Here is a 20,539-nt window from a genome sequence, read left to right as displayed (position 1 = left end):
GAAAAGACAAAGTAACAGCCAGATCACTGGGAGGCGCCACGTGGCATATATGGATCTAACTGGTTGTGTTTTTTCCCTCCTTTTTTTATAAATTTGAAAAAAAAGTGGGGAGAGAGAGAGAGAGGGAGCGTTTTCGAAATTTGAGAGCCATTTTAGGGTTCGTTGCTTTTTCACAATTTCTCGGTCTCACGATCCGATCCAGAAAATCAGTTCATCATTTTCAATCCATTTTCAGAGCACGAAGAAGAAGAAGAAGAAGAAGAAGAAGAATCAGAATCTTCAGTAGCCATGGAGAAGTACGAGAAGCTCGAAAAGGTCGGCGAAGGAACTTACGGGAAGGTGTACAAGGCCAAAGATAAGGAAACTGGCCAACTTGTTGCTCTGAAGAAAACTCGCCTCGAAATGGACGAAGAAGGAGTTCCACCGACGGCGCTTCGTGAGGTTTCTCTTCTCCAATTGCTCTCTCAGTCTCTCTATGTTGTTCGTCTTCTCTGCGTTGAGCATGTTCACCACCATAAAAGTGGTAAGCCTCTTCTCTACCTTGTATTTGAGTATCTGGATACTGATCTCAAGAAGTACATCGATTCGCATCGCAAGGGACCCAACCCTAGGCCTCTTCCTTCTTCCCTTGTTCAGAGTTTCTTGTTTCAACTCTGTAAGGGTGTTGCGCATTGTCATAGTCATGGCGTTCTCCATCGTGACCTGAAACCGCAGAATCTTCTTCTGGATCAGGGTAAGGGTATTCTGAAGATTGCCGATCTTGGCCTTGGCCGTGCATTTACTGTCCCTCTTAAGAGCTACACTCATGAGATTGTCACTCTCTGGTACCGTGCTCCTGAAGTTCTCCTTGGATCCACTCATTACTCCACTGCTGTCGATATGTGGTCTGTTGGTTGCATCTTCGGTAATTCCTTACACTTATCATCATCGTAATAGTCAATTAGCCACCGCTTCCTTCGTCCTTATTGATCGATCATATTACTCATTAATTTCCATCCATTGTTCGGTAAAATGCCAGCTGAAATGGTGAGAAGGCAGGCCCTGTTCCCCGGAGATTCTGAGTTTCAACAGTTGCTCCACATTTTTAGGTACTTAATTTCCTTTTCCTTTTTCTTTGTCTGACTGTACAGCTTCGTAGTTCTGTACGTGTTTGACGTATTATCTCATAGGCTGCTAGGTACCCCCACCGAGAAACAGTGGCCTGGAGTTAGTTCTTTGCGGGACTGGCATGTCTATCCTCAATGGGAACCGCAGAATCTGACACGTGCAGTTCCATCCCTGGAACCCGAGGGTGCTGACCTTCTCTCGGTAATTTTGCTTGTTCCTCTTGCTTTATATTTTAAGAAGTCCTTTTGAACATTGCTCAAATCAATAAAACAGTTACCGTCAGAGAACCAACTCTATCTGGGAAATTCTTAGCCTTACAAAAACAATTGTGGCTGATTTTTGGGCACTCATTAGCAGAGGATTTGTTGTAGAAGAAACAAAATCAATAGTAAACGGGATGGAAGCTGAAGCTAGTAAAAATAGGAGTGAACTTATTCGGTTGCCTTTCAACTTTTAGGAGCTAAAGTAACTACCTTCTTCATTGAGATAACCAACAGGGTGGAGGTCACATTTTTACTTGGTTTCTTGGGTTTAATCCATTGATATGCCACTACTGAAGTTCAATTTCTGCTCATATTATCAGATCTATGACACTCGATTTGTGAGATCCCACATCGGTTGGAGGGGAACGAAACATTCCTTATAAGGGTGTGAAAACCTCACTAATTGACGCGTTTTAAAACCTTGAGGGGAAACCCGAAAGAGAAAGTCCAAGGAAGACAATATGTGCTAGTGGTAGACTTGAGTTGTTACAAATGGTATCAGAGCCAAGCATCGGGTAGTATGCCAGCGAGGACGCTGGCCCCCAGAGGAGGTGGATTGTGAGATCCTACATTGGTGGAAGAAGGGAACGGATCATTTCTTATAAGGGTGTGGAAACCACTTTTTAACAAACGCGTTTTAAAACCTAGAGGGGAAACTTGAAATGGAAAGTTTAAAGAGGACAATATATGCTAGCAGTTGGCTTGGACTCTAACACGGTTAATGACTACTTTGTCTAATTCCTATGGTAGCCGCTCATATTTCATGAGGGAGCTTTCATAGCAGCTACTCAGCATCCCTTTTTCGTTTGGATTGCAATTGATGCCTCTAAGCCATAACCCTCTTATCGCATTGGAAACTACTTACACCATCTTGTTTTCAGGAGTAGACTTTTGTTATGCAATCAAGTCATCCATAGTTAACCTCTTGTCTAGTACTAGAAAATCTACTTATATCGGTTATTAAGTCACACCTTTCTTACTGTTAAAAGTGCTCTCCTCTCTGGTCTCTCAATGTCTTTCGAAATAGAATTGAGAAGATACTATGCTAGCTTATGTACCTATACTGTTCATTCAACTATTGTGGAGGCACCCAATGTTCCTCGAAGGTTCCATTCTTTCCTGCTGCCAACCGTTATCTTCTTCATCAGGTTGGTCCTCCGGAAGATATGGCCTATCTACTTTTTAGATCATTAGAGAAAGGTCAATGCTGAGGTGTTCATCAACCAAAACTAGCTATTCTTCTAAAAGTACATTTTCATCCATACCTTAGTGGGGGATCTTGTTGCCGTTGTTGATGACATTGCTGAGCTGCTGTTATCAACCATGGGCGGTTGGTCTAAACATGACAGCCGTGCAAGATTAGAATCTAGTTATAAACTCATCATGATCGTCAGGTCTCAAATCTCAATTAGAGAGTTTTGTATCCTTTTAAAGTTTAATCTAGGCAAGGGTTAACAATATCAAAAGAAACTATCCAACATACTTTAATAAGGTGAAAAAACATTATTCATTCCGTCATCAGGAATGTAGGGCTAGGATTTTTTTTCTTTTTCTTTTTCTCTTTCTCTGTACAATGATACCTCCTAAACTTCCATTTCATTTATCCTTCATTGTCCATGAATTTCATTTGATGTTCAATGACAGAGAATATAGAACAACTTTTTTTTTTCTCGTTGCTCGGATATACTACTTCGAAGTAAGAATCTTCATTTATATCCAATTCACCATCTTAGTTAATGATTTTCAGTTTCCTTTTAGTATTTAATCTGCAGAAAGATTTTATAGCCACTATTCTAGAATGAGCATAGATTGTTATAGAGATACAAGCCTGCAGCGTGGATCAAATGGTCTATGAGCCCTTTGGTTCTTCTCCATCTAGATTGCTGGTTTTGCCTGCAGTGTAATGCTCTCTTATGTATTAATTTGTTTTTTGTTTTGTGCAAATGCAGAAAATGCTTACATATAATCCGGCAGATAGAATCTCAGCGAAGGCAGCTCTAGAGCATCCGTACTTTGACAGCCTCGACAAGTCTCAGTATTAGACAGCTGAAAGAATGTGAGAGAATATAGAAAATGGTAATAGATGTGATGTGATGTGATGCTTAATTGATTTGTGAAATGTGAAATGTTTTGTTTCTTGTGGTAATCTGAAAAAGTTGGTCAACTTGTCATCATCTTGGTGAATGCAAGCACTTCAACTTGTATTTGTGAATTTAAATTAAGAATTTTGTTGTTGTCTCTTCTTATTACTCTGTATGATAAGCTCACTTTGGCTGCTGCTTCATAGATTTGAAGGAATTGGAAGATAGTATTGGAGGAAAGAAGTGGTATAAGTAAATCTAATGTAGAGTCCATCCTCATTTTTTAGTGTTTTAGGAAGGACTTGTTACAAAAATTGGACAATAAAAGATAAATGTTATAAGGAAATCATTAGATTAAAAATGGTCAGTTATTTTGATATATATCAATCTTTTCATTCTTAAAATTCTAAACCAGAACTATTTATATAGGTGTTTATAATTGATTTCTTCTAAATAATACTAATTAAACTTACCACCAAGAAAAATACTCTTCTATCAAAGAAGTTCGCACTTTTTTTTTTTGTAGAAGTACAAATGGCTTGTACCCTCTCCTTTCCAGACTAACTCTCAAGGTCAATCTCCTTCGGTATAGAGACAAGTAGGAGGTTTAATAATCACATAAACGTCTTAAATACCCATTTGCCAAGAAAAATACTCTTCTATCGAAGAAAGCTCGCATTTTCTTTGTAGAAGTACAGATGGCTTATACACTCTCCCTTTCCGCTGGACTAACTCTCAAGGTCAATCTCCTTCAGTGTAGTGACACAAAGGAGGTTTAATAATCACATAAATGTCCTAAATACCCATTTGCCAAGAAAAATACTTTTCTATCGAAGCCCGCACTTTCTTTGTAGGTACAAATGGTTTGTACCCTCCGCTTTCTGACTGGACTAACTCTCAAGGGTGCTCCTTCAGTGTAGAGACAAGTAGGAGGTTTACCTAAAAGCAACACCTTGAGCATATGTCATTTCTTTCCTTATTTCTTTTTCTTCCTTTTCCCCAGTGACCTTTAAAAACTCAAACAGTCTAATCACCAAAAAGTAGTATAAAGTTAATCAAATGAACTTAAAAAGACCATTTAGAACCATTTCCCCTTAAACCTCATGAATTTAAATGATCCCATTTGAAACAAAGTCAAAGTCGAATAGATATCGAACTCAAACTTCAACAAGAAATATACTTTGGTCATCGACTAATCTTCTAAATTATACTCGAGTTTTACACCTTACTAATCATAAGCAAATTTCAGTGACAGAAATCTTAAATTGTTGACTATGCTTGTAAAGCCAAGGAAGATTTTTACACTAGGGTACATAACACATTAAAATCTATTAATGTTACAATGCAAACACACCTATCAACTACTGTCACGAGCTATTATTCTACCATCGAATCTGCATTAGTATAAACCGACCTTTCATCATCATCATCATCATCAAATCATCAGTTCGATCAATGTTAAAACAAACTTCAGGAGTGAAAAAAAAAAAAAAGAAAAAAAAAACAAATAAAAAAAATGAGTTCTTCAGTTAGACCACACATGTACCAGACCGTTCTTGTTACCCGTGTATATCTCGTTACGCTCTTCATCATAGAAAAGTGCAGTGATATCTTCCAAAGCCTCTGCAACTGTGTTTCTCATCTGTGAAGAACTGCACTGCTTTTTCGAAATGTCAGCGCAGCTGCAGTCCTCAACCTTGGGGTTTCCATTGCTTGCATTAATCTTCGCCAGACATTTGCCAGTCAAGATGTTGCTGATATTGATCGAACCAGCTGCATCAAAACATAAATGGCGCCAAATCAGAGCTGATCATAGTGGTGGAATACCCACCCAACTTCTATTTATTCAAGCAAGATCACCACCCACCCCACAAAAAAAAAATGTAGTAAATTCTAATCTCTACAAATCAAAGGCCAGCCAAAACCAAAGTCCTTAGAGTCCCTAGAAATAAAAAGGACAGATGCCATGGGCATAACCTTTCGGCAAAGACTGGTGATAAAGATGGGAAAGAGACAGTAAAAGGGGCTTTTTTTTTCTCTTCATCAACAATCCTCCGACAAGAAAATCAACCACCAATGCCTGACAAGGAACCCAAGACAGGAGGAAATTTTCATGTTTTCCAAAGCAAAAGATCTCTGCAAATCTCTGAGGCCTTACCCTAAGATTAGATCCCAGTTGATCAATAGAATCATACTTGCTCACAATGATCCTGATATAGAAAGCCTGGTTTCCAGGGGAAAAGTCACAAGTGTTTTGCATGCAAGGCCACATCCTGAAGAAGCAAACTTCCCATTCCTAATCCCCTCAAAGTAGGCTTGGACATAATCTACCATTGGACAAAACGGGATCCCCAAGATCCTACAGGAAATCCTTCTTCTCAATCCAGGCACTCATTGAAGAAATCCTAACTAATGACAAGTAGTACACGGGAATCTCACTCAACTAATTGGTTAAGAGATACAAATAAAATTTTTGAAGAGAGTTATGATAAAGAATGCCATCATAAATCTCTAGGTCACAACATTTCTAATCCACCATCCCATGATTATCATGCTGCAGAATTGACTCCCCAGACAGACAAAAATACAGATTGATCCTCAGTGAAATGTCTTTGAGAAAAGCACCAAAGCATGCAAGGAAATAACAAAATAATCACTAGGGTTCATTTTCACTATTACTCTGGCATCCATACGTCGTACACATGAAACGAGACAAACATCAGAAAACAGTTTCAAGTTGGCTGATGGAAACAAATTAATACCACCTTCAGCTCTTCAAACAACCACACATATTGATCAATGGTGGAACCGAAGATTTAAATCTTGGCAGAGAGTAGGATTAAAAGTTACCATTTCCTTCCATCCAATGATCATCCCCATCAGCTTTGCAGTAGGATATAATGAGATCTTGATCACTGGTGATGTAAATGTTATTGGTATTGCAGTCTGGATGCCATAAAAGGTGATCCTCAAATGAAGTCACAAGCTCCCCACGAAAGTTCCAGACAGCCACAGTTCGGTTTCGAAATGTCAGAAACAATTGGTTTTCATATAGAAAGATAAAAGCTGATGGTGTCATAAATTCAGATCTGCTAACTTCCATCAATTCAGCATTACGAACCTATAAAAAGTGACAACATCCATAAAAATAACTTAGCAAATCAGCTCAAGATGTTCATCATAAAAATTACAAACCAATAGAACATTTACTTACATCAAGTATTTGAAGATTCTCATTTTCTTGCTTCACGAGAAGTTTTTCATTAAATTGTTCTATGAAGTCCACTTTCTTGTTCCGATGAAGCAGATGATTGAAAGCTTTGAGAACTGTGCCATCTTCTATTGATAGAATCTTAAGAGGAACGTGGCTACTAGCTCTATTGAAAATCAATAGCATGATCCCAGGGCTACAGTAATAAAAGTAAGTATAGCGTCATTAACAACTCTGTCTCCAACAAACTTATAACCCATGGGTTGCAATGAAAGGATGGTTTTTGTAATTGAATTAATTACACGACCAAAAGAACCAGAATTATTTTCAGAATCATCTGCCACAATCCAACTCATATGAGAGACGGGGGGGGGGGACTAAATTAAAATTATAAACTTGCAACAATTTATCGTAATCCCTTTCAACTAATTATGTAGTGGCGCTAGGTCTACATACAATCTGCAAAAGGCAGCATACTGCAACGAACCACACCAAAAGAATTTGATGTCAAGTTCCATGAACTATTCTGTAGTTACTATATGATATGCCTGCCCCTCACTAAGTTCTCCCAAACAACTCACTACATAGAACCTAGAGGCCAGCTGCCACAATCCAATTCATATTAAAGAGAGAGATAGAGAAAGAGAGAGAAGGAAAAGCTAAATTTAAATTAAAAACTTCCAACAATTTATCGTAATCCCATTCAACTAACCATGTATTGGCAATAGGCCTATGTATAATTCTGCAAAAGGGCAGCATACTGCAGTGAACCATACCAAAATATTTTTGAAGTCAAGTTCTATGAACTATTCTGTTAGCTAACATATGACGTGCCTCACCCTCACTATCTTCTCCAGGACAACTACATAGAAACCTACTAGGTCAGCTGCCACAATCTAAATCATATAAGAACGAGAGAGAGGAAAAGGGAAAACTTCAATTAAAATAATATAAACTCCAACAATTTATTGTAATCCCTTTCAACTCAACATGTATCTAGGTCTATGTACAGTTCTGCAAAAGAGCAGCATACAGAAACGAACCATACCAAAAGTTTTTAGATGTTAAGTTTTATGAATCCTGAGGTTTGGAAAAACGTTCTAAAAGGTTCCTGAAGTCATTTGACCGTCAGTAGACTAATGCAAACATGGTGTGACAATAACTAGTTTTCTGACTTGGAAAATATTAATTTTAACTTCGTGTATTTTGTCCTTACGAAATTGGGCATTGGTTTTGCATGTCAGACACATATTCAGAGCGTGTCTAGATGAGTTTGTGTCCAACATGCACAACCTAACTAAAATGGAGTTTTTGTGCTTCCTATACACCACTGAAAAAGTACAAGCACAGAATGTACAAAAGGAATGACATTGCAAACACAACTGCACCATCTTCAAAAGAAAATTCAGAAAAAAGAAAAAAAAAAAACAGCAAATGTACATATAGGTGTAGATGGAGGTGGAGGTGCATGACATAAGGTGCTAGGCTGTCTTCTAGAAAAGAAAACAAACTAATTTAATTCACAAATTAATCAAGAGCTTCATCTTGAAGCTAGAAAATAATCTTGACGTTCAAATTTATCTTCAATGTTCAGTAACTCTCACTTGTATTAATCAGGAAGAGTCATCTAAAGACTTGAATTTTCTTTGTTCCATTGCACAACACTAAGAGAAAATAGGAGAGAATTACCTGATCTTGATTTCTTGAACATGTTTATCTGATATGGAGTAAAGCATGGTATAGTTTTTCAGGTCAAACACCTTGTATATGCTGACAACAAAAGAGCAGGAAAAAAGAAACAAGTTGCAATAAGAATAAGAATAAAATGAAACAAAGACAAATAAAAGAAAGACAATAAAGTTACCTATCCTGTGCAGAGTAGGTTAGAACCTTCCCATTAACATCATCAAACTCGACAAATCCAGGCCACTTCAATGATTCAGACTCAAAAAGTGCAAAACCAGCATCAGGCTTGCCCCTTCGAATATATCTAGTAGATTTAAGGAGGAAATATCAGAAGAGATAAATATAAGCATTGAATTGAAGAAAATGAATAATACAAACACGAGCAATGGAATTTTACGCACTCAATCCTTGTAGATCTGCATTTCAAAGAGCTGAAGTTATCAGAAGCATAAACTGAAACTGTGATAAGTGAATCATTGTTCTTATTGTAAAACAAACTCCGAATGACCTCATCAGGGCTGACGTTCAAGAAGCATATCCTTTCATTGGTCTCTGTACACGAAATAACCAACACGTGTCATTCAGAAATTTTCGTTTAAAAAGACTCACTAGGGCATAATGTAGTTACCTCTACTAAAAGCTGCACAAACACCAGAATGTGCAAGCGCAAAAACAATATCACGTGCAGCAACGATTTCTATTACTTTGGTCCTCTTCATTAGAAAAGGTAAAACTGGTGAACAATGCCCCTTTGGATCATGAGTATCATATTCCTCCTGATACAATTAAACGATTAAATAGAAAGAAAATATAAATTTTACAAAGAAAACAACATTCATGTAATTTATGTCAATTCCAAGCACATGGATCAAACTTGAGTAATATAGTTTCCAATGTCCAATAGTAGCAGATTCTTAAGTATATTCTCAACAGCTTGGAAAGCTGTCATATCAACCATCATATTCTCAATAGCATAAGGCCAGTTGCACGGATCCTTCCTGCTATTACATATTTTCTATTCAATTCAACCATCAATCACTTACAGAAATCCCGGGCCTGGGCCTTGTTAATATCGTGAATTATAACTATCACTTTTAATAATCAACCTAAAGCATGACACATGATAACAAATGGACTCCGTAAGTAGAATTCTCCAACAATAATAAAGTTATCCCTTGAGACAAAATCATCACAAAACACCACAAAACACTAATCACGGAAATCCAGCCCACACCAAGATATAAAATCCAGCTTCAATGAGAGTGGAGGTGAATAAGTAAAACAATAAACAAAATGACTTAGATACACAAGAGTATGGCCAAACAGAATGTACTAAATAGTTAGTGATGCAAACGTAATTCCCTTGACGTGAGTGCCTATCCTTTTACAAACAAAATAACATGGCCAAGAAAAAATAAAATTCACATTCAATTCATCTGTAATAGAAGATTCTAGAAAAGGAAAACAAAGAAACCATCTGCAACATATAAGCGCGAGAAAATTTCATATTTCTTCCAAACAATTTGTTAGGCTGAGGTGTTAAAACTATCAAGATCAGGAAATAACACTGTGAAGTCATTTAATTGGCTCCATCGTTGGAAGGGAAAGTGCACTAGGGAAACCCCTTTAACCATAGATAAAACGACGCCCCGATCTAAGACGTCCTGGTACCATACGTAAAGGAACATTTTGTCTAAATGAACAGAAATGGAAAAGGGTGAAAGAGGCATCGGCCAAAAGCTTCCCACAAAATCAGTCAAACTGGAAAAAGAACAAAGGAGGAACAAAAATGAAGTGGGCTAGAGTTTTTTCTTGAAAAAAAAAACATGTTATAGCCAAACAAAATGAAGCTGCAATGAGAGAGGAGAAGTATGTAATGCAGTAAAGAACAGCCAAATAGCACAAGATGCAAAAGGAAAAAGAACAGACCATCAAACGCATGTTGCGAAATCTCTCTTGCGCATTACTCATACTAAAAGCACGATCTCGCTTCGAGCAAATCTCCCGTCTCTGCAGCTTCTTCACACTATTAACAAACCCATCAACCCGCTGCCGCTTCTTAGCCAAAATACGCCGACCGGAACAAGGCCGAGGACTCGCCGAAATCCTCCTCCCTTCCATGAGTTCCCCCCCAACAACAACAACAACACTTCTACTTCTCCTCGTTTCAAGCAAGAGCGAATTTCACATAAACCTCCAAAAGAAAACCCCAATTACTTACACAAATCCTCACAAACAGAAGGTTTAAACTCCGTAAGGAAGTCAATCGGCGAAAGAAACTGAATCGCGTGGATGTCAAAGCAAATGGCGGTGGAATTAGGAAATCCGGAAACCCTAGCAAATAAAAACTCACCGGGAAGTAAAAATGGTAAGATGAAGGAGTGGGTCTCCGGTGAGGCGGCGGAGTGAGGCCGCCGGAGCTGGGAGTTGGAGTGTGTCAGTGGAGTCCTAGTGAAGTCGGATGGGATTGAACACCAGACATCGCTAAACCTTTGAGATGAGCGATGAAGAAGAAGGGGGAAAACGAAACACGAAGAACAGGATTTAAAATTCTAAAATCCCAATTCATGTAAAAATATATTACATAATATCAAATTGACTAAAATATCCCTCCATTTAAAAAATTAAAAAAAAAAAATTAAAATATATTCATTTAAAAACCGTTAATATTTTGTTTAAAAAATTGCAAAAAAATGTTTCAAAAATACCTTTTTTAACTTTTAAAAAAATGTTTAAAAAAATAGTTTTCAAAATTTTTCATTGATATTTTATTTTTTAAATAATTTGAAAAAAATTAAGAAATTAAAAATATTTTAGTGAGTGCCGATTGTTGTTCCCGGTTAATTATTTGTACATGCAATTATGTACGTAGCTGTTCATGTTATCGAAATACTATCTTCATGCTACAAGGTCGTCTATTATCTTATAGTAGTGAAGAGTGACTGACTCATACATGTGTCGTAGTTGGTTTATACATGGAGTTGCTCTCCACGTGTTTATGACATTGCTCATGTGTCTCTTCATGTTATAAGGCTACCCTTTTGGGGCTACTAAATAGTCACCGGCTAACTCGAAGTAGTGAAGCATTCTAATAAATGAACCACATATGACCGTAGTTAGTTCAGGCTCTTGAGGTCACTCCCTTAATGTTTGTGATATTATCAGGGTATTATGTCGGGGCTACTAGAGAGTCGCCAGCTACACTAGTAGCAAGGTGTTTATTATGACCGATCCATATATGTATCGAGTTTGTTAGAGGTAGTGAATCAACTAATTGCACTTCGGGACCAGTTAAGTCTAAAAACATGACTTTTATGTTTCGAGATAAGTACGAGAGAATGACTTAATGCCCAGTAAATAATAAGAGCTAATAATATTTAAAAATAATTATTGTCGTGCAAAGTGAAATTACTTTGGGAACATTTTTATACCACGCCCGTATTATATTATTTTTAGTAAATTAATCGCAACCATGTTATAAATTAAAATTTTATTACCATCCATCATTTTTTTTAATTTTTTTTTGTTAATTTTAAAATATAATATCAGTTCTACAAAATAATCATTTTTTTTATATTTAATATAAATATTTGTTTGAAATTCATATATTTATACACAATAAAATTTGTACTCTATTTAATAGTTTTTTTTTAAAAAAATTAAATAGAAGTAAACTTAAATTATTTTATTGAATGTAATTAATTACATTTTAAATGGCATTAAAAACCATGAATGCTGAAAAGGTTACGGATTTAAATTTAATTTCATCGTCATAAATAATAATGCACAAAAATTATTATATTAATAAATATTTGTTGGCTGCCTTAAAATATTTCATCCTAATAAATAATCATTACTAGCTGGGACATGAAAGTCTTCTTTGCTCGTGTTTCTATTGAGAATTATTAAAAGTGAGTCCCACATTGGTTAATTTAGTGAAAGAGGTGAGTTTATAAGTGAGAAATATTATCTTTATTGGTACGAGACCTTTTGGGAAGCCCAAAACAAAATCATAAGTACTTATGTTCAAAGTGGACAATATCATATTATTGTAGAGTAAAAAGAGTTTAGAACGAGCATGCGACCATAGACAGGTATCATGCCTTATACAAGCATGACCATGACACTAGGCAGGACAATGAGTGAATTAGGAGGCATTCTGGACAAGTATTATCGGACATCCGACACACAGCCACATACAACACCCCCTTAGACAAACATGACAGTGCATAGGGGTAGGACGAGTGGTGAATTAGGAGGGGACAGAGACAACAAATACAATCCCGACATCTACCCGTTAGTTAATAGCGAGGAATCTCTCCTCATTTCCTCATTTCTTTAGAGATAAAAAAGAGCCCTAATGGATTAACCTATTTTAATCCTATTTCAACACTACAAAATGATTTTAATGATTATAATTCATCATGGTTCATCCGCTTAAATTTGATATTCAAATTCATCATTTAAATTTCAACCCCTTAAAAATTTGGCTGTGATTTTCGCACACTTTTTCGCAGCGAGCTTAAAAATTGGTTTACGTTCATTTCCCCCCTCAAATTTTGCCAAGATTTTCAGTTTTGAATTTTTTCTCCCAACTCTTGCCGCTGCTTCTGTTTCCCTAGTCATCGACTTCCGATCTTCACGATTGTTCAGATTGAAGCTTTCGTTAGGTAAATTTTCAGATTGCTGTTGTTTCTCTTCTGCCTTTGAAACTCCACAGATCCTCAAATTTGTAACAACCATTGAAATTTATACGATTTTCGCTGGAATTTTAGTTGCTCTTTACCGATTTACTCTTGCATTTTGGTTCATTCGCTGTAGTTTTTTCAATTTGATGATTTAACAGCTGCAACGTAGTTATTTGATTTCTATTTGATATCACTTTCTATAATTCCGTTTATATTATACAGATGAAACTGATACCATTATCGTTGAATGTGCTAGCACGAATTTTTATTATGGTTTGAAGATGATAAATCAGATAATGGATAGATTGGGCAGTGGATGGTTTTTCATAGCATGGTTTTGTAATTTCTGGAGGAGGAAAATCTTGGAACTTAGAAGTTAGACATCAAGCCTAGAGATTTAAGTGGAGGGTTTAGAAGCATGGGTTTATGAAAACTGTGTTTGGGATGCAGATTTTGGATGCTTTGGTCTTGTTAAACCCTTGAATTTGTGTCATAAACCTTAGGCGTGAGAAAACTCCTTGACTAAACTCAAACCCTCCCTCAAATACCCTGTAGAATTTGCTAGTGTGTAGCAAAATTTTTGCTCTTGGTTTTTCTGTAGGGTGGGGGCGCTTTTAAGTTTCGTGGGAAATGTTTACTTCCAATGTCCAATCCAAAATTTGTGAGAACAACTTTTAACCTTGCTTGGATATGAACCAAGACATCTTAATCATGTAATATGAACTTCAAGGAAGATGTGAAGAAATTGTTGTTAAATTATTACCACGAGATCTCTAGTCATATTGAGTAAAATCAAGTTTGAACTCAAGTTGCAACTAGTGCTATATTAAAGAAGAATCAAGTTTTATTTTGCAACAATGGATTCAAGTTACTTTTAGTGAGGTTTCATTTATTCTTAGATGGTTATGAATTCTTGGGGGGTGATTAAAATCTACTATTTTTGGATTTATGGTGTTTCGTTCGTGTATTTTTTAGTTTTAATATTTTTTATTTACTTTACACAGTTACATTTACAAAATGGCTAATTATGGTAATAAATTATGAAGGTTACAAACTTTTGAAATGTCTCATGGAAGGTCAAAGATTTCATTTTGAAGCTATATAGAACCATGTATGTTGTCTTTGTAAAGAAAATTTGAAAAAGGTAGAAAAAAGAACATTTATACCTTGTTTTAGTCTAGAGCTAAGTTTCTTTACAGTTCTACGTAGTTTAGGTTCCATGCTTAGAATCATTCGAGGTTGACTTGATCAATATTGTTTGTGGAGTGATTCGAATCTCAAACAAGTTTTATTGCCTTAATATATTTGAACAACGAGGTACTTCAAATCTTATTTTCCCTTGGGTGAATTCTTTATCGTTTTGGGATTTTTGGATATTTTAGTTCTAAAGGTTTTGTTCTTCAATAAGATTGTTAGATCGAACTCTCAGGAAGTTCTAAATCATCTTGAATGGGGGTTCGAACATATATGATCTAGGGGTTTACATATCGATTATGGGTTCTTAGATCCAATTGGCTAGAGTTTTCATATCATGTTTGTCTTTAGTTATCCAATAATGGAACTGTTATTTTATATTTGAATAGTCTGATTTCCTTTTAACAGAAATGGCTGGTCAATCAGATCCTCACCTGACCCTATTTTCTGCAGAAGAGGTATCCTCTTCTTGCTCTATCTAAATGGTTAAAGCAATGTTATCTGGCATTGATGCTAAATTGTTTCGGGGATTCTTGTCCAGATCGAGTTTGTAGCTGAAGATGAAATGGTGGAGATTGTTCCTAATATGAGAATGGATTCTCTAAATTTGATTTGTGTATGTTGCCTTCTTCACCTATTCTGTTCATGTTTAACATATGCTGTCTGCTTTATTGCAGGATTTCAATTTTTCATTGTTGTGTGTTTTTTATCTTTTCTTCCTGCTAATGCTGAGTGTTTTTAATTTCCATGTTTCCTCAAGGGGGATTATGGTCCGTTCTATCCCCAAATCGCCACTGAAGTTCCATTGTGGCTAGCGATTGCTCTGAAAAAAAGAGGGAAATGTGCAATTAGGCCTCCAGAGTGGATGTCGGTTGGTAAGTTCTTCTGTTATATATGGTGAAATTTCTTTCATGCGTAACACACGTAATCTGCAGGCTTTTTCTTCATTCTTTTTAGGTGAATGTCGACGGATACTCCTGGATTAAGTATCTTAATCTGAAGCAATTACTAGTCTGCATACTCAATTGGAGGATATAATATCTGTAGATCTAGAATTTACGTCGGTTTTGTAGATTAATATCGAAGAGATTATTACATTCCAAGTATATAGGAATCAGTGCTGTTGAGCAATCCTCCTATCATGGACCATGGTTTCAAGCTTGAAACACAGGGTCACGCCAACATGAATGGGATATAAAAATGCTTTCTTTATGCAATAGAAGAACTCCTAGCATCCTTGCAAACCATATATATATTTAGTGGATGAATATAAAAAATTTATGGAGGGTTCTATGTTTAATATTACGTTCTTCGGACCTACGTGAAGGATTCATCGTCAAGGAAACTCCATCTCCCAGAGAAAAACCAAATAAAGTTACAATTCAATGGTACAGCTTACCTTAGCTTGTTACTTTTTCTTTAGAGCTTGTAGTCTAATAAATATCCGAAAGATATTGAGATATGGATTCCAAATTGTGAATAGGAATCGTATCCTGGTTTCATTACGTTCAATGTCGGTGATCGTTTTTTAGATGTCTGTCAATCATGAGAACACTTTTCGGTTATGCACTAAGAATCCTAAGATTATGATTTCTCAGAAGGGAAAAAACTAGCTGTAGCTTCCTCAGACGTAAAAGAGCTGAATCTATATGGTGGCTTGGAGGGGCAAAAGTGTTGGTGTTAGCACACAACTACTTTCTTTCTTGCATGCATATGTATCAAGTTTAAAGATATTGCTGCTGGTTTCATTGATATCTTGATTAGGTACATGAGTAGCATGGATTACCCAATAGTACCTAAGAGTAACCTTGATATTCATTCTTACTTCATAACATTTTTCACAATTTATTTCTTGTAATCCAAATATTTTAGGTTTCTTCCTTCTGATGGGTGCAATAGGCATCAACTCTTTAATTTTTTGCATGTGATGAAGATAATAGAAGAAATATTGGGCTATAAAAAGACTGAAAAAGAAGAGAGATATAATCCATTACAGTCAGGGTAGATAGTTTGTAATCTCACTGTTTTCGGCTTTCTGGACTAGAAAAGTTGACACAAACGTTGGAGGCAGAACGAGAGTCTCAAGGATCTTTCCAGATACTACCCTTCCATTATGTCGAAATGTCGAAACTTCTTTTTGACCAGTAAGTATTACGAGATCTTTAACATTACGAAGTTCTTTATGGTCATTAAAAGAGTTGATGCTAACTGTATGTTGTGGTTGATAGCGCACGAGACGACGTTCCTGACATGTATTTGGTGAGTTGGGAGCTTTTGTTTTGAGTTTTGGCATGTAAATAACTTCTTTTCGTGAGTCATTTGATTGAGTTGCTTTTCATAGGTAAGGTCTCTTATTGAAGATATCAGGGATGTTAGGTTTCACAAAGTTGAAACCAGTTTGGAGTCGATTGATACACGCACATCTGCAGTGAAGGTCGACTTCTGACTAAGAGTTTATTTTTATTTTCTTCTTCTTTTTACTTCAAATTTATGAACTTGCAGCTTTATTACTGTATCATTTCTAACAGAAAAGATGCTAAATGCAACGTTCTTACTCACTAGGTTTTGTCTTTTTGATTATGTGCTGATGTGATCAGGGTCTTCTGGTTTTGTGATCCTAGATTAAAGATCTATCTGCCATGGAAGTGAATATAGTTCGACCGTTTGTCGGTAGAGCGTTGCAGGCAATTTACAAGCACGGAAATCCAGAGTTGGTCCCAGATCAAGAAAGAATGACCAATGTGCAGTCACAAGGACATGATCATGGGCAAAGGGTATGTGCCTCTTTTGTAATGCTATCATCAACGATCCCTACTGATAATGTTGCTACCTACTGATGTAAGTATTTGCTCAATATGACGTTTCTAACGTTATGTCTATTTCTGTTTTCTCCAGAGACCTCTTCGGAGACGGTAGAATCCGCGTCAATTATGATAAGTACATTCTTATTTATATGAGCAGCTCTAAATGAAGCTAGCATAGATTCTTCTTCAAAACCAATTTATGTGTTCACTTATATTTCTTACTCTAGCTAAACTCTCTCTAGATCATCCCTTTATTACTAGAACGTATGATGCTCATTGTAGATTTGTTAGCATAATAGGCTAACTGGATGTATATGGATCCATGTAGTGATGTTTGTTTACATTAGATGAAAGGTCAATGATCCAAGTTGTTTTTAATTTAAATGTCTATTTATGCCCAAAGAGGACAATATCTGCAAGCAGTGGGTTTAAGCTCTTACAAATGTTATTAAAGCTAAACACTAGGCGATGTGCTAGTGAGAAGGCTGAGCCCTGAAGGGGGTGGACACGAGGCGGTATACCAACAAGGACGCTGGATACTGAAGAGGGTGGTCATGAGGCGGTGTGCCAGGAAGGACTTTGGACACCGAAGGGGGTGGATTGGGGAGTTCTACATCGATTGGAGAAGGGAACGAGTGCCAGCAAGGACGCTGGCCCTGAGAGTGGATTGTGAGATCCCACATTGGTTGGGGAGGAGAACAAAACACCTTTTATAAAGGCATGGAAACCTCTCCTTAACAGACGCGTTTTAAAAACGTTTAGGGAAGCCCACTTCGGAGAGGTGAACGAAATACCCTTTATATATATTCTACCACTTTTACCAAATCTTTCATTTAATCCAATCACTATCGTTCTTCATACATTAAAACTCCACTTTAGAACACTTTAGTTTCTTTGGAAATCTTTGTTTGGTGAGCTGATATGATAATATTTTTCTCAACAAGAGATGCAAAATGGTGGCCTAACCCACCAACCCCTTTATTTCTAACCCTATATAAATCAAGTGCCAACCCTTAGCTTCCCCATCCCAAATCACAAACCAAGCTTCACAATGGCCTCTTCCAAGTACTTGATCATAGCTTTCATGGCTACTTTGATGTTTTCAGCCATCAATACTGGTCGAGCTGCTCGTCATCTCTTGCAAACTGCTCCACCGAACGTGCCAGTGTTGCCCACATTGCCTCCTCTCCCGCCGTTGCCAACGCTGCCAAACCCGACAACAGGGTCAGGAATCCCTTCAATCCCAAGCCTCCCACAACCAACATTGCCAACTACTCAACCATCCCTCCCTAAGTTACCTCCACTTCCAAGCTTCCCTAGTAACATCCCGACCATAATGGCGCTGCCTCCGCTCCCGACAACTTTGCTTCCTAACCTACCATCGATCCCTTCTCTCACTCCACCGCCTGCCACCACCACTTCACCTTGATGGAGATATCTAGCTACTCATTTTGATCTTCCCTCGTTCGTTTTTAGAGTGTGTGATTGTGTTTATCTATCCTCTCCTATGATGTTATTTGTAACATTTGAGGTTGTTTAAATTAGTTGGTTGTGTTCTTGTACTCTTTTAGTGCATTGTGTTATTGTTTAAATTAGTATATTGGTAAAAGTCGTTTGAGTTATGTGGAGATGAGTGATTTTGATTTTGCACGGGTTCCATTTAAAGATAATTTTTATGTATGTATTTAAGAACTATCTTTATGAGTCGACATACATTTGATAAATCGTATGCTATCGGCAAGTTTGTACTTTTCATTGAGTTCCACATGTAGCTAATAGATGACGTGTTAATTATTATCTTTAACGAGACGATGTATTCTTTCATTTCTTTAAATTTCAATAAGTGTAATATAATTTTGCTTTTCATATCACTTTTAATTTTTTTAAAATTTTATTTTAGTCTTTATATGTTTATTGTGAAAATTTCTAAAGAAGTTAATCTTTACTAATTTTTTCTTATAAAATTTTTAAAATAAAATTTATTAAATTGGCCTAAATTTGGTTGAAAATATAATAACAAAATTTGAACTTTACCTTTATGAGCTCACAATTGTGAGCTGTACTCGAGATGTCGTTTGACTTGAAGGGATTTTAATCGAGGTTGAAATAAGTTGGATTAGGAATAAATCATCTATTTAAATGTCTTTATAAACGTCTTTATGGGGCTCATTTGAGAAACAAAAAAAGTCGCCAATGGTAGTGTAACAATCTAGGCCCACCGTTAGCATATATTGTCTTTCTTTGACCTTTTCCTTTCGAATTTCACTTCAAGGTTTTAAAACGCGTCTGCTTGAGAAAAGTTTCCATACCATTATAAAAAAAATGGTCTATGAAAATTAGCCCGAGAGTAAAAACAACTAACCCAACAATAATACACATTAATTCACATTTAGTTTAATGAACAAACTTTTCTAAATGTCTCAATGACACTCGTTTGATGACAATCTTTTACAAACCGCTTCTCTCTCACCGTCGAACTTACCATTGGTTCCAACGAGGACGTCATCGTTGCCCGCCACGCCAATCCCTAATACTCATCCAAATTTGTCACAACCCATATTATCGAAATTTAATCTCCCTTCACTTCCAAGTTCTCTGACGAACATCCCGATCGGGATGTTGCTGCCTCTACTCTCGAACATGCCATCAATCTCGAACGTTCCAACTCCATTTCCCTCAATCCCATTTCTATCTCCTCCATATGCAACTTCTCCCCCTAAGCTTATGTTTGATTATTTGACAACTTTTATTCATGTCTAAAATTGTTTCTTCGTCCATAAATTATAATATTATTTGACAACTTAGACTTGTTTTAAAGTCTTTGTAAAAGCAAAGACGGATCAATTTAGCATGTTTTGCTCTCACTCACATGCTAACTAAATTTTTTTTATAGAAGGTCACCAAACATACATTCGATCCAAGCCAAACACGCTTAACTTTAGAGATACTATAATAGAGTATGTAACAACCTAAGCCGCTCGTGAGTAGACAGTGTCCTCTTTAGGATTTCACTTTCGGGCTTTCGCTCAAAGTTTTTAAAATGCATCTAATAGGGAGAAGTTTCCACACCCTTATAAAAAAAATGTCCCGTTCCCTCTCTAACTAATGTGGTAACTCACAAAGCCACAAAAAAAGGAACGTACATCTTGTTGGTACAAGTATTAACTATCAAATTTTTAAAGCGTTTTTTAATCATTATATTCTGAGGATCACTTTCATTCGAATGTGGTATCTATTATTCATATACTCTACATAAATTTGTTACACTTCTATGCTCTCTATTCAAATTAATGATTCAAACAATAATGAATAAAGTCAATAACAGAACTCAATCGATTAAAACACAGATTCTCGACTAAGAAATTAAACGAGTCTCATTCCACGTGTTAAAATTTAGAAAAGAAAAACATTTTAATTTCTTTGGAAATCTTTGTTTGTTGAGCTAATATGATAATATTTTTTTCAACGATAGATGCAAAATGGTGGCCAAACCCACCAACCCCTT

At 36.4% G+C, this 20,539-nt stretch overlaps 3 protein-coding genes across 5 annotated transcripts; 2 read left to right on the top strand and 1 right to left on the bottom strand.

The window, feature by feature from the left end:
* The first annotated feature begins 112 nt into the window (after positions 1-112).
* Positions 113-3,652, top strand: LOC111466064 (cell division control protein 2 homolog C). Its single transcript, XM_023110637.1, has 4 exons — positions 113-904; positions 1,019-1,088; positions 1,170-1,308; positions 3,320-3,652. Exons 1-4 carry the CDS (start codon positions 289-291, stop codon positions 3,410-3,412), a joined length of 918 nt encoding a protein of 305 aa, XP_022966405.1. The 5' UTR covers positions 113-288; the 3' UTR covers positions 3,413-3,652.
* Positions 3,653-4,694: 1,042 nt separating this feature from the next.
* On the bottom strand, positions 4,695-10,881 carry LOC111465999. Of its 2 annotated transcripts, XM_023110529.1 has the most exons (9): positions 10,702-10,876; positions 10,278-10,542; positions 8,977-9,124; positions 8,750-8,900; positions 8,527-8,652; positions 8,352-8,432; positions 6,666-6,858; positions 6,302-6,572; positions 4,695-5,224 (listed from the first exon to the last, which is right to left on the bottom strand). In XM_023110529.1, exons 2-9 carry the CDS (start codon positions 10,467-10,469, stop codon positions 4,977-4,979), a joined length of 1,410 nt encoding a protein of 469 aa, XP_022966297.1. In that variant the 5' UTR covers positions 10,470-10,542; positions 10,702-10,876; the 3' UTR covers positions 4,695-4,976. The 2 variants fall into 2 exon arrangements, with proteins under 2 accessions (XP_022966297.1, XP_022966296.1); XM_023110528.1 differs by having other exon boundaries at positions 10,278-10,881.
* Positions 10,882-12,797: 1,916 nt separating this feature from the next.
* LOC111466105 (DNA replication complex GINS protein PSF2) lies at positions 12,798-17,412 on the top strand. Of its 2 annotated transcripts, XM_023110688.1 has the most exons (9): positions 12,805-13,018; positions 14,639-14,688; positions 14,772-14,846; positions 14,991-15,105; positions 16,275-16,374; positions 16,459-16,489; positions 16,572-16,664; positions 16,852-17,004; positions 17,126-17,412. In XM_023110688.1, exons 2-9 carry the CDS (start codon positions 14,641-14,643, stop codon positions 17,144-17,146), a joined length of 636 nt encoding a protein of 211 aa, XP_022966456.1. In that variant the 5' UTR covers positions 12,805-13,018; positions 14,639-14,640; the 3' UTR covers positions 17,147-17,412. The 2 variants fall into 2 exon arrangements, with proteins under 2 accessions (XP_022966457.1, XP_022966456.1); XM_023110689.1 differs by lacking the exon at positions 17,126-17,412 and having other exon boundaries at positions 12,798-13,018; positions 16,828-16,939.
* The last annotated feature ends 3,127 nt before the right edge of the window (positions 17,413-20,539 follow it).

Source organism: Cucurbita maxima, unplaced genomic scaffold (assembly GCF_002738345.1).
Source record: "Cucurbita maxima cultivar Rimu unplaced genomic scaffold, Cmax_1.0 Cma_Scf00030, whole genome shotgun sequence".
Taxonomy (NCBI): Eukaryota; Viridiplantae; Streptophyta; class Magnoliopsida; order Cucurbitales; family Cucurbitaceae; genus Cucurbita; species Cucurbita maxima.
Note: the sequence above shows the minus strand (reverse complement) of the source record. Positions and strands in the feature narration are given on the sequence as shown.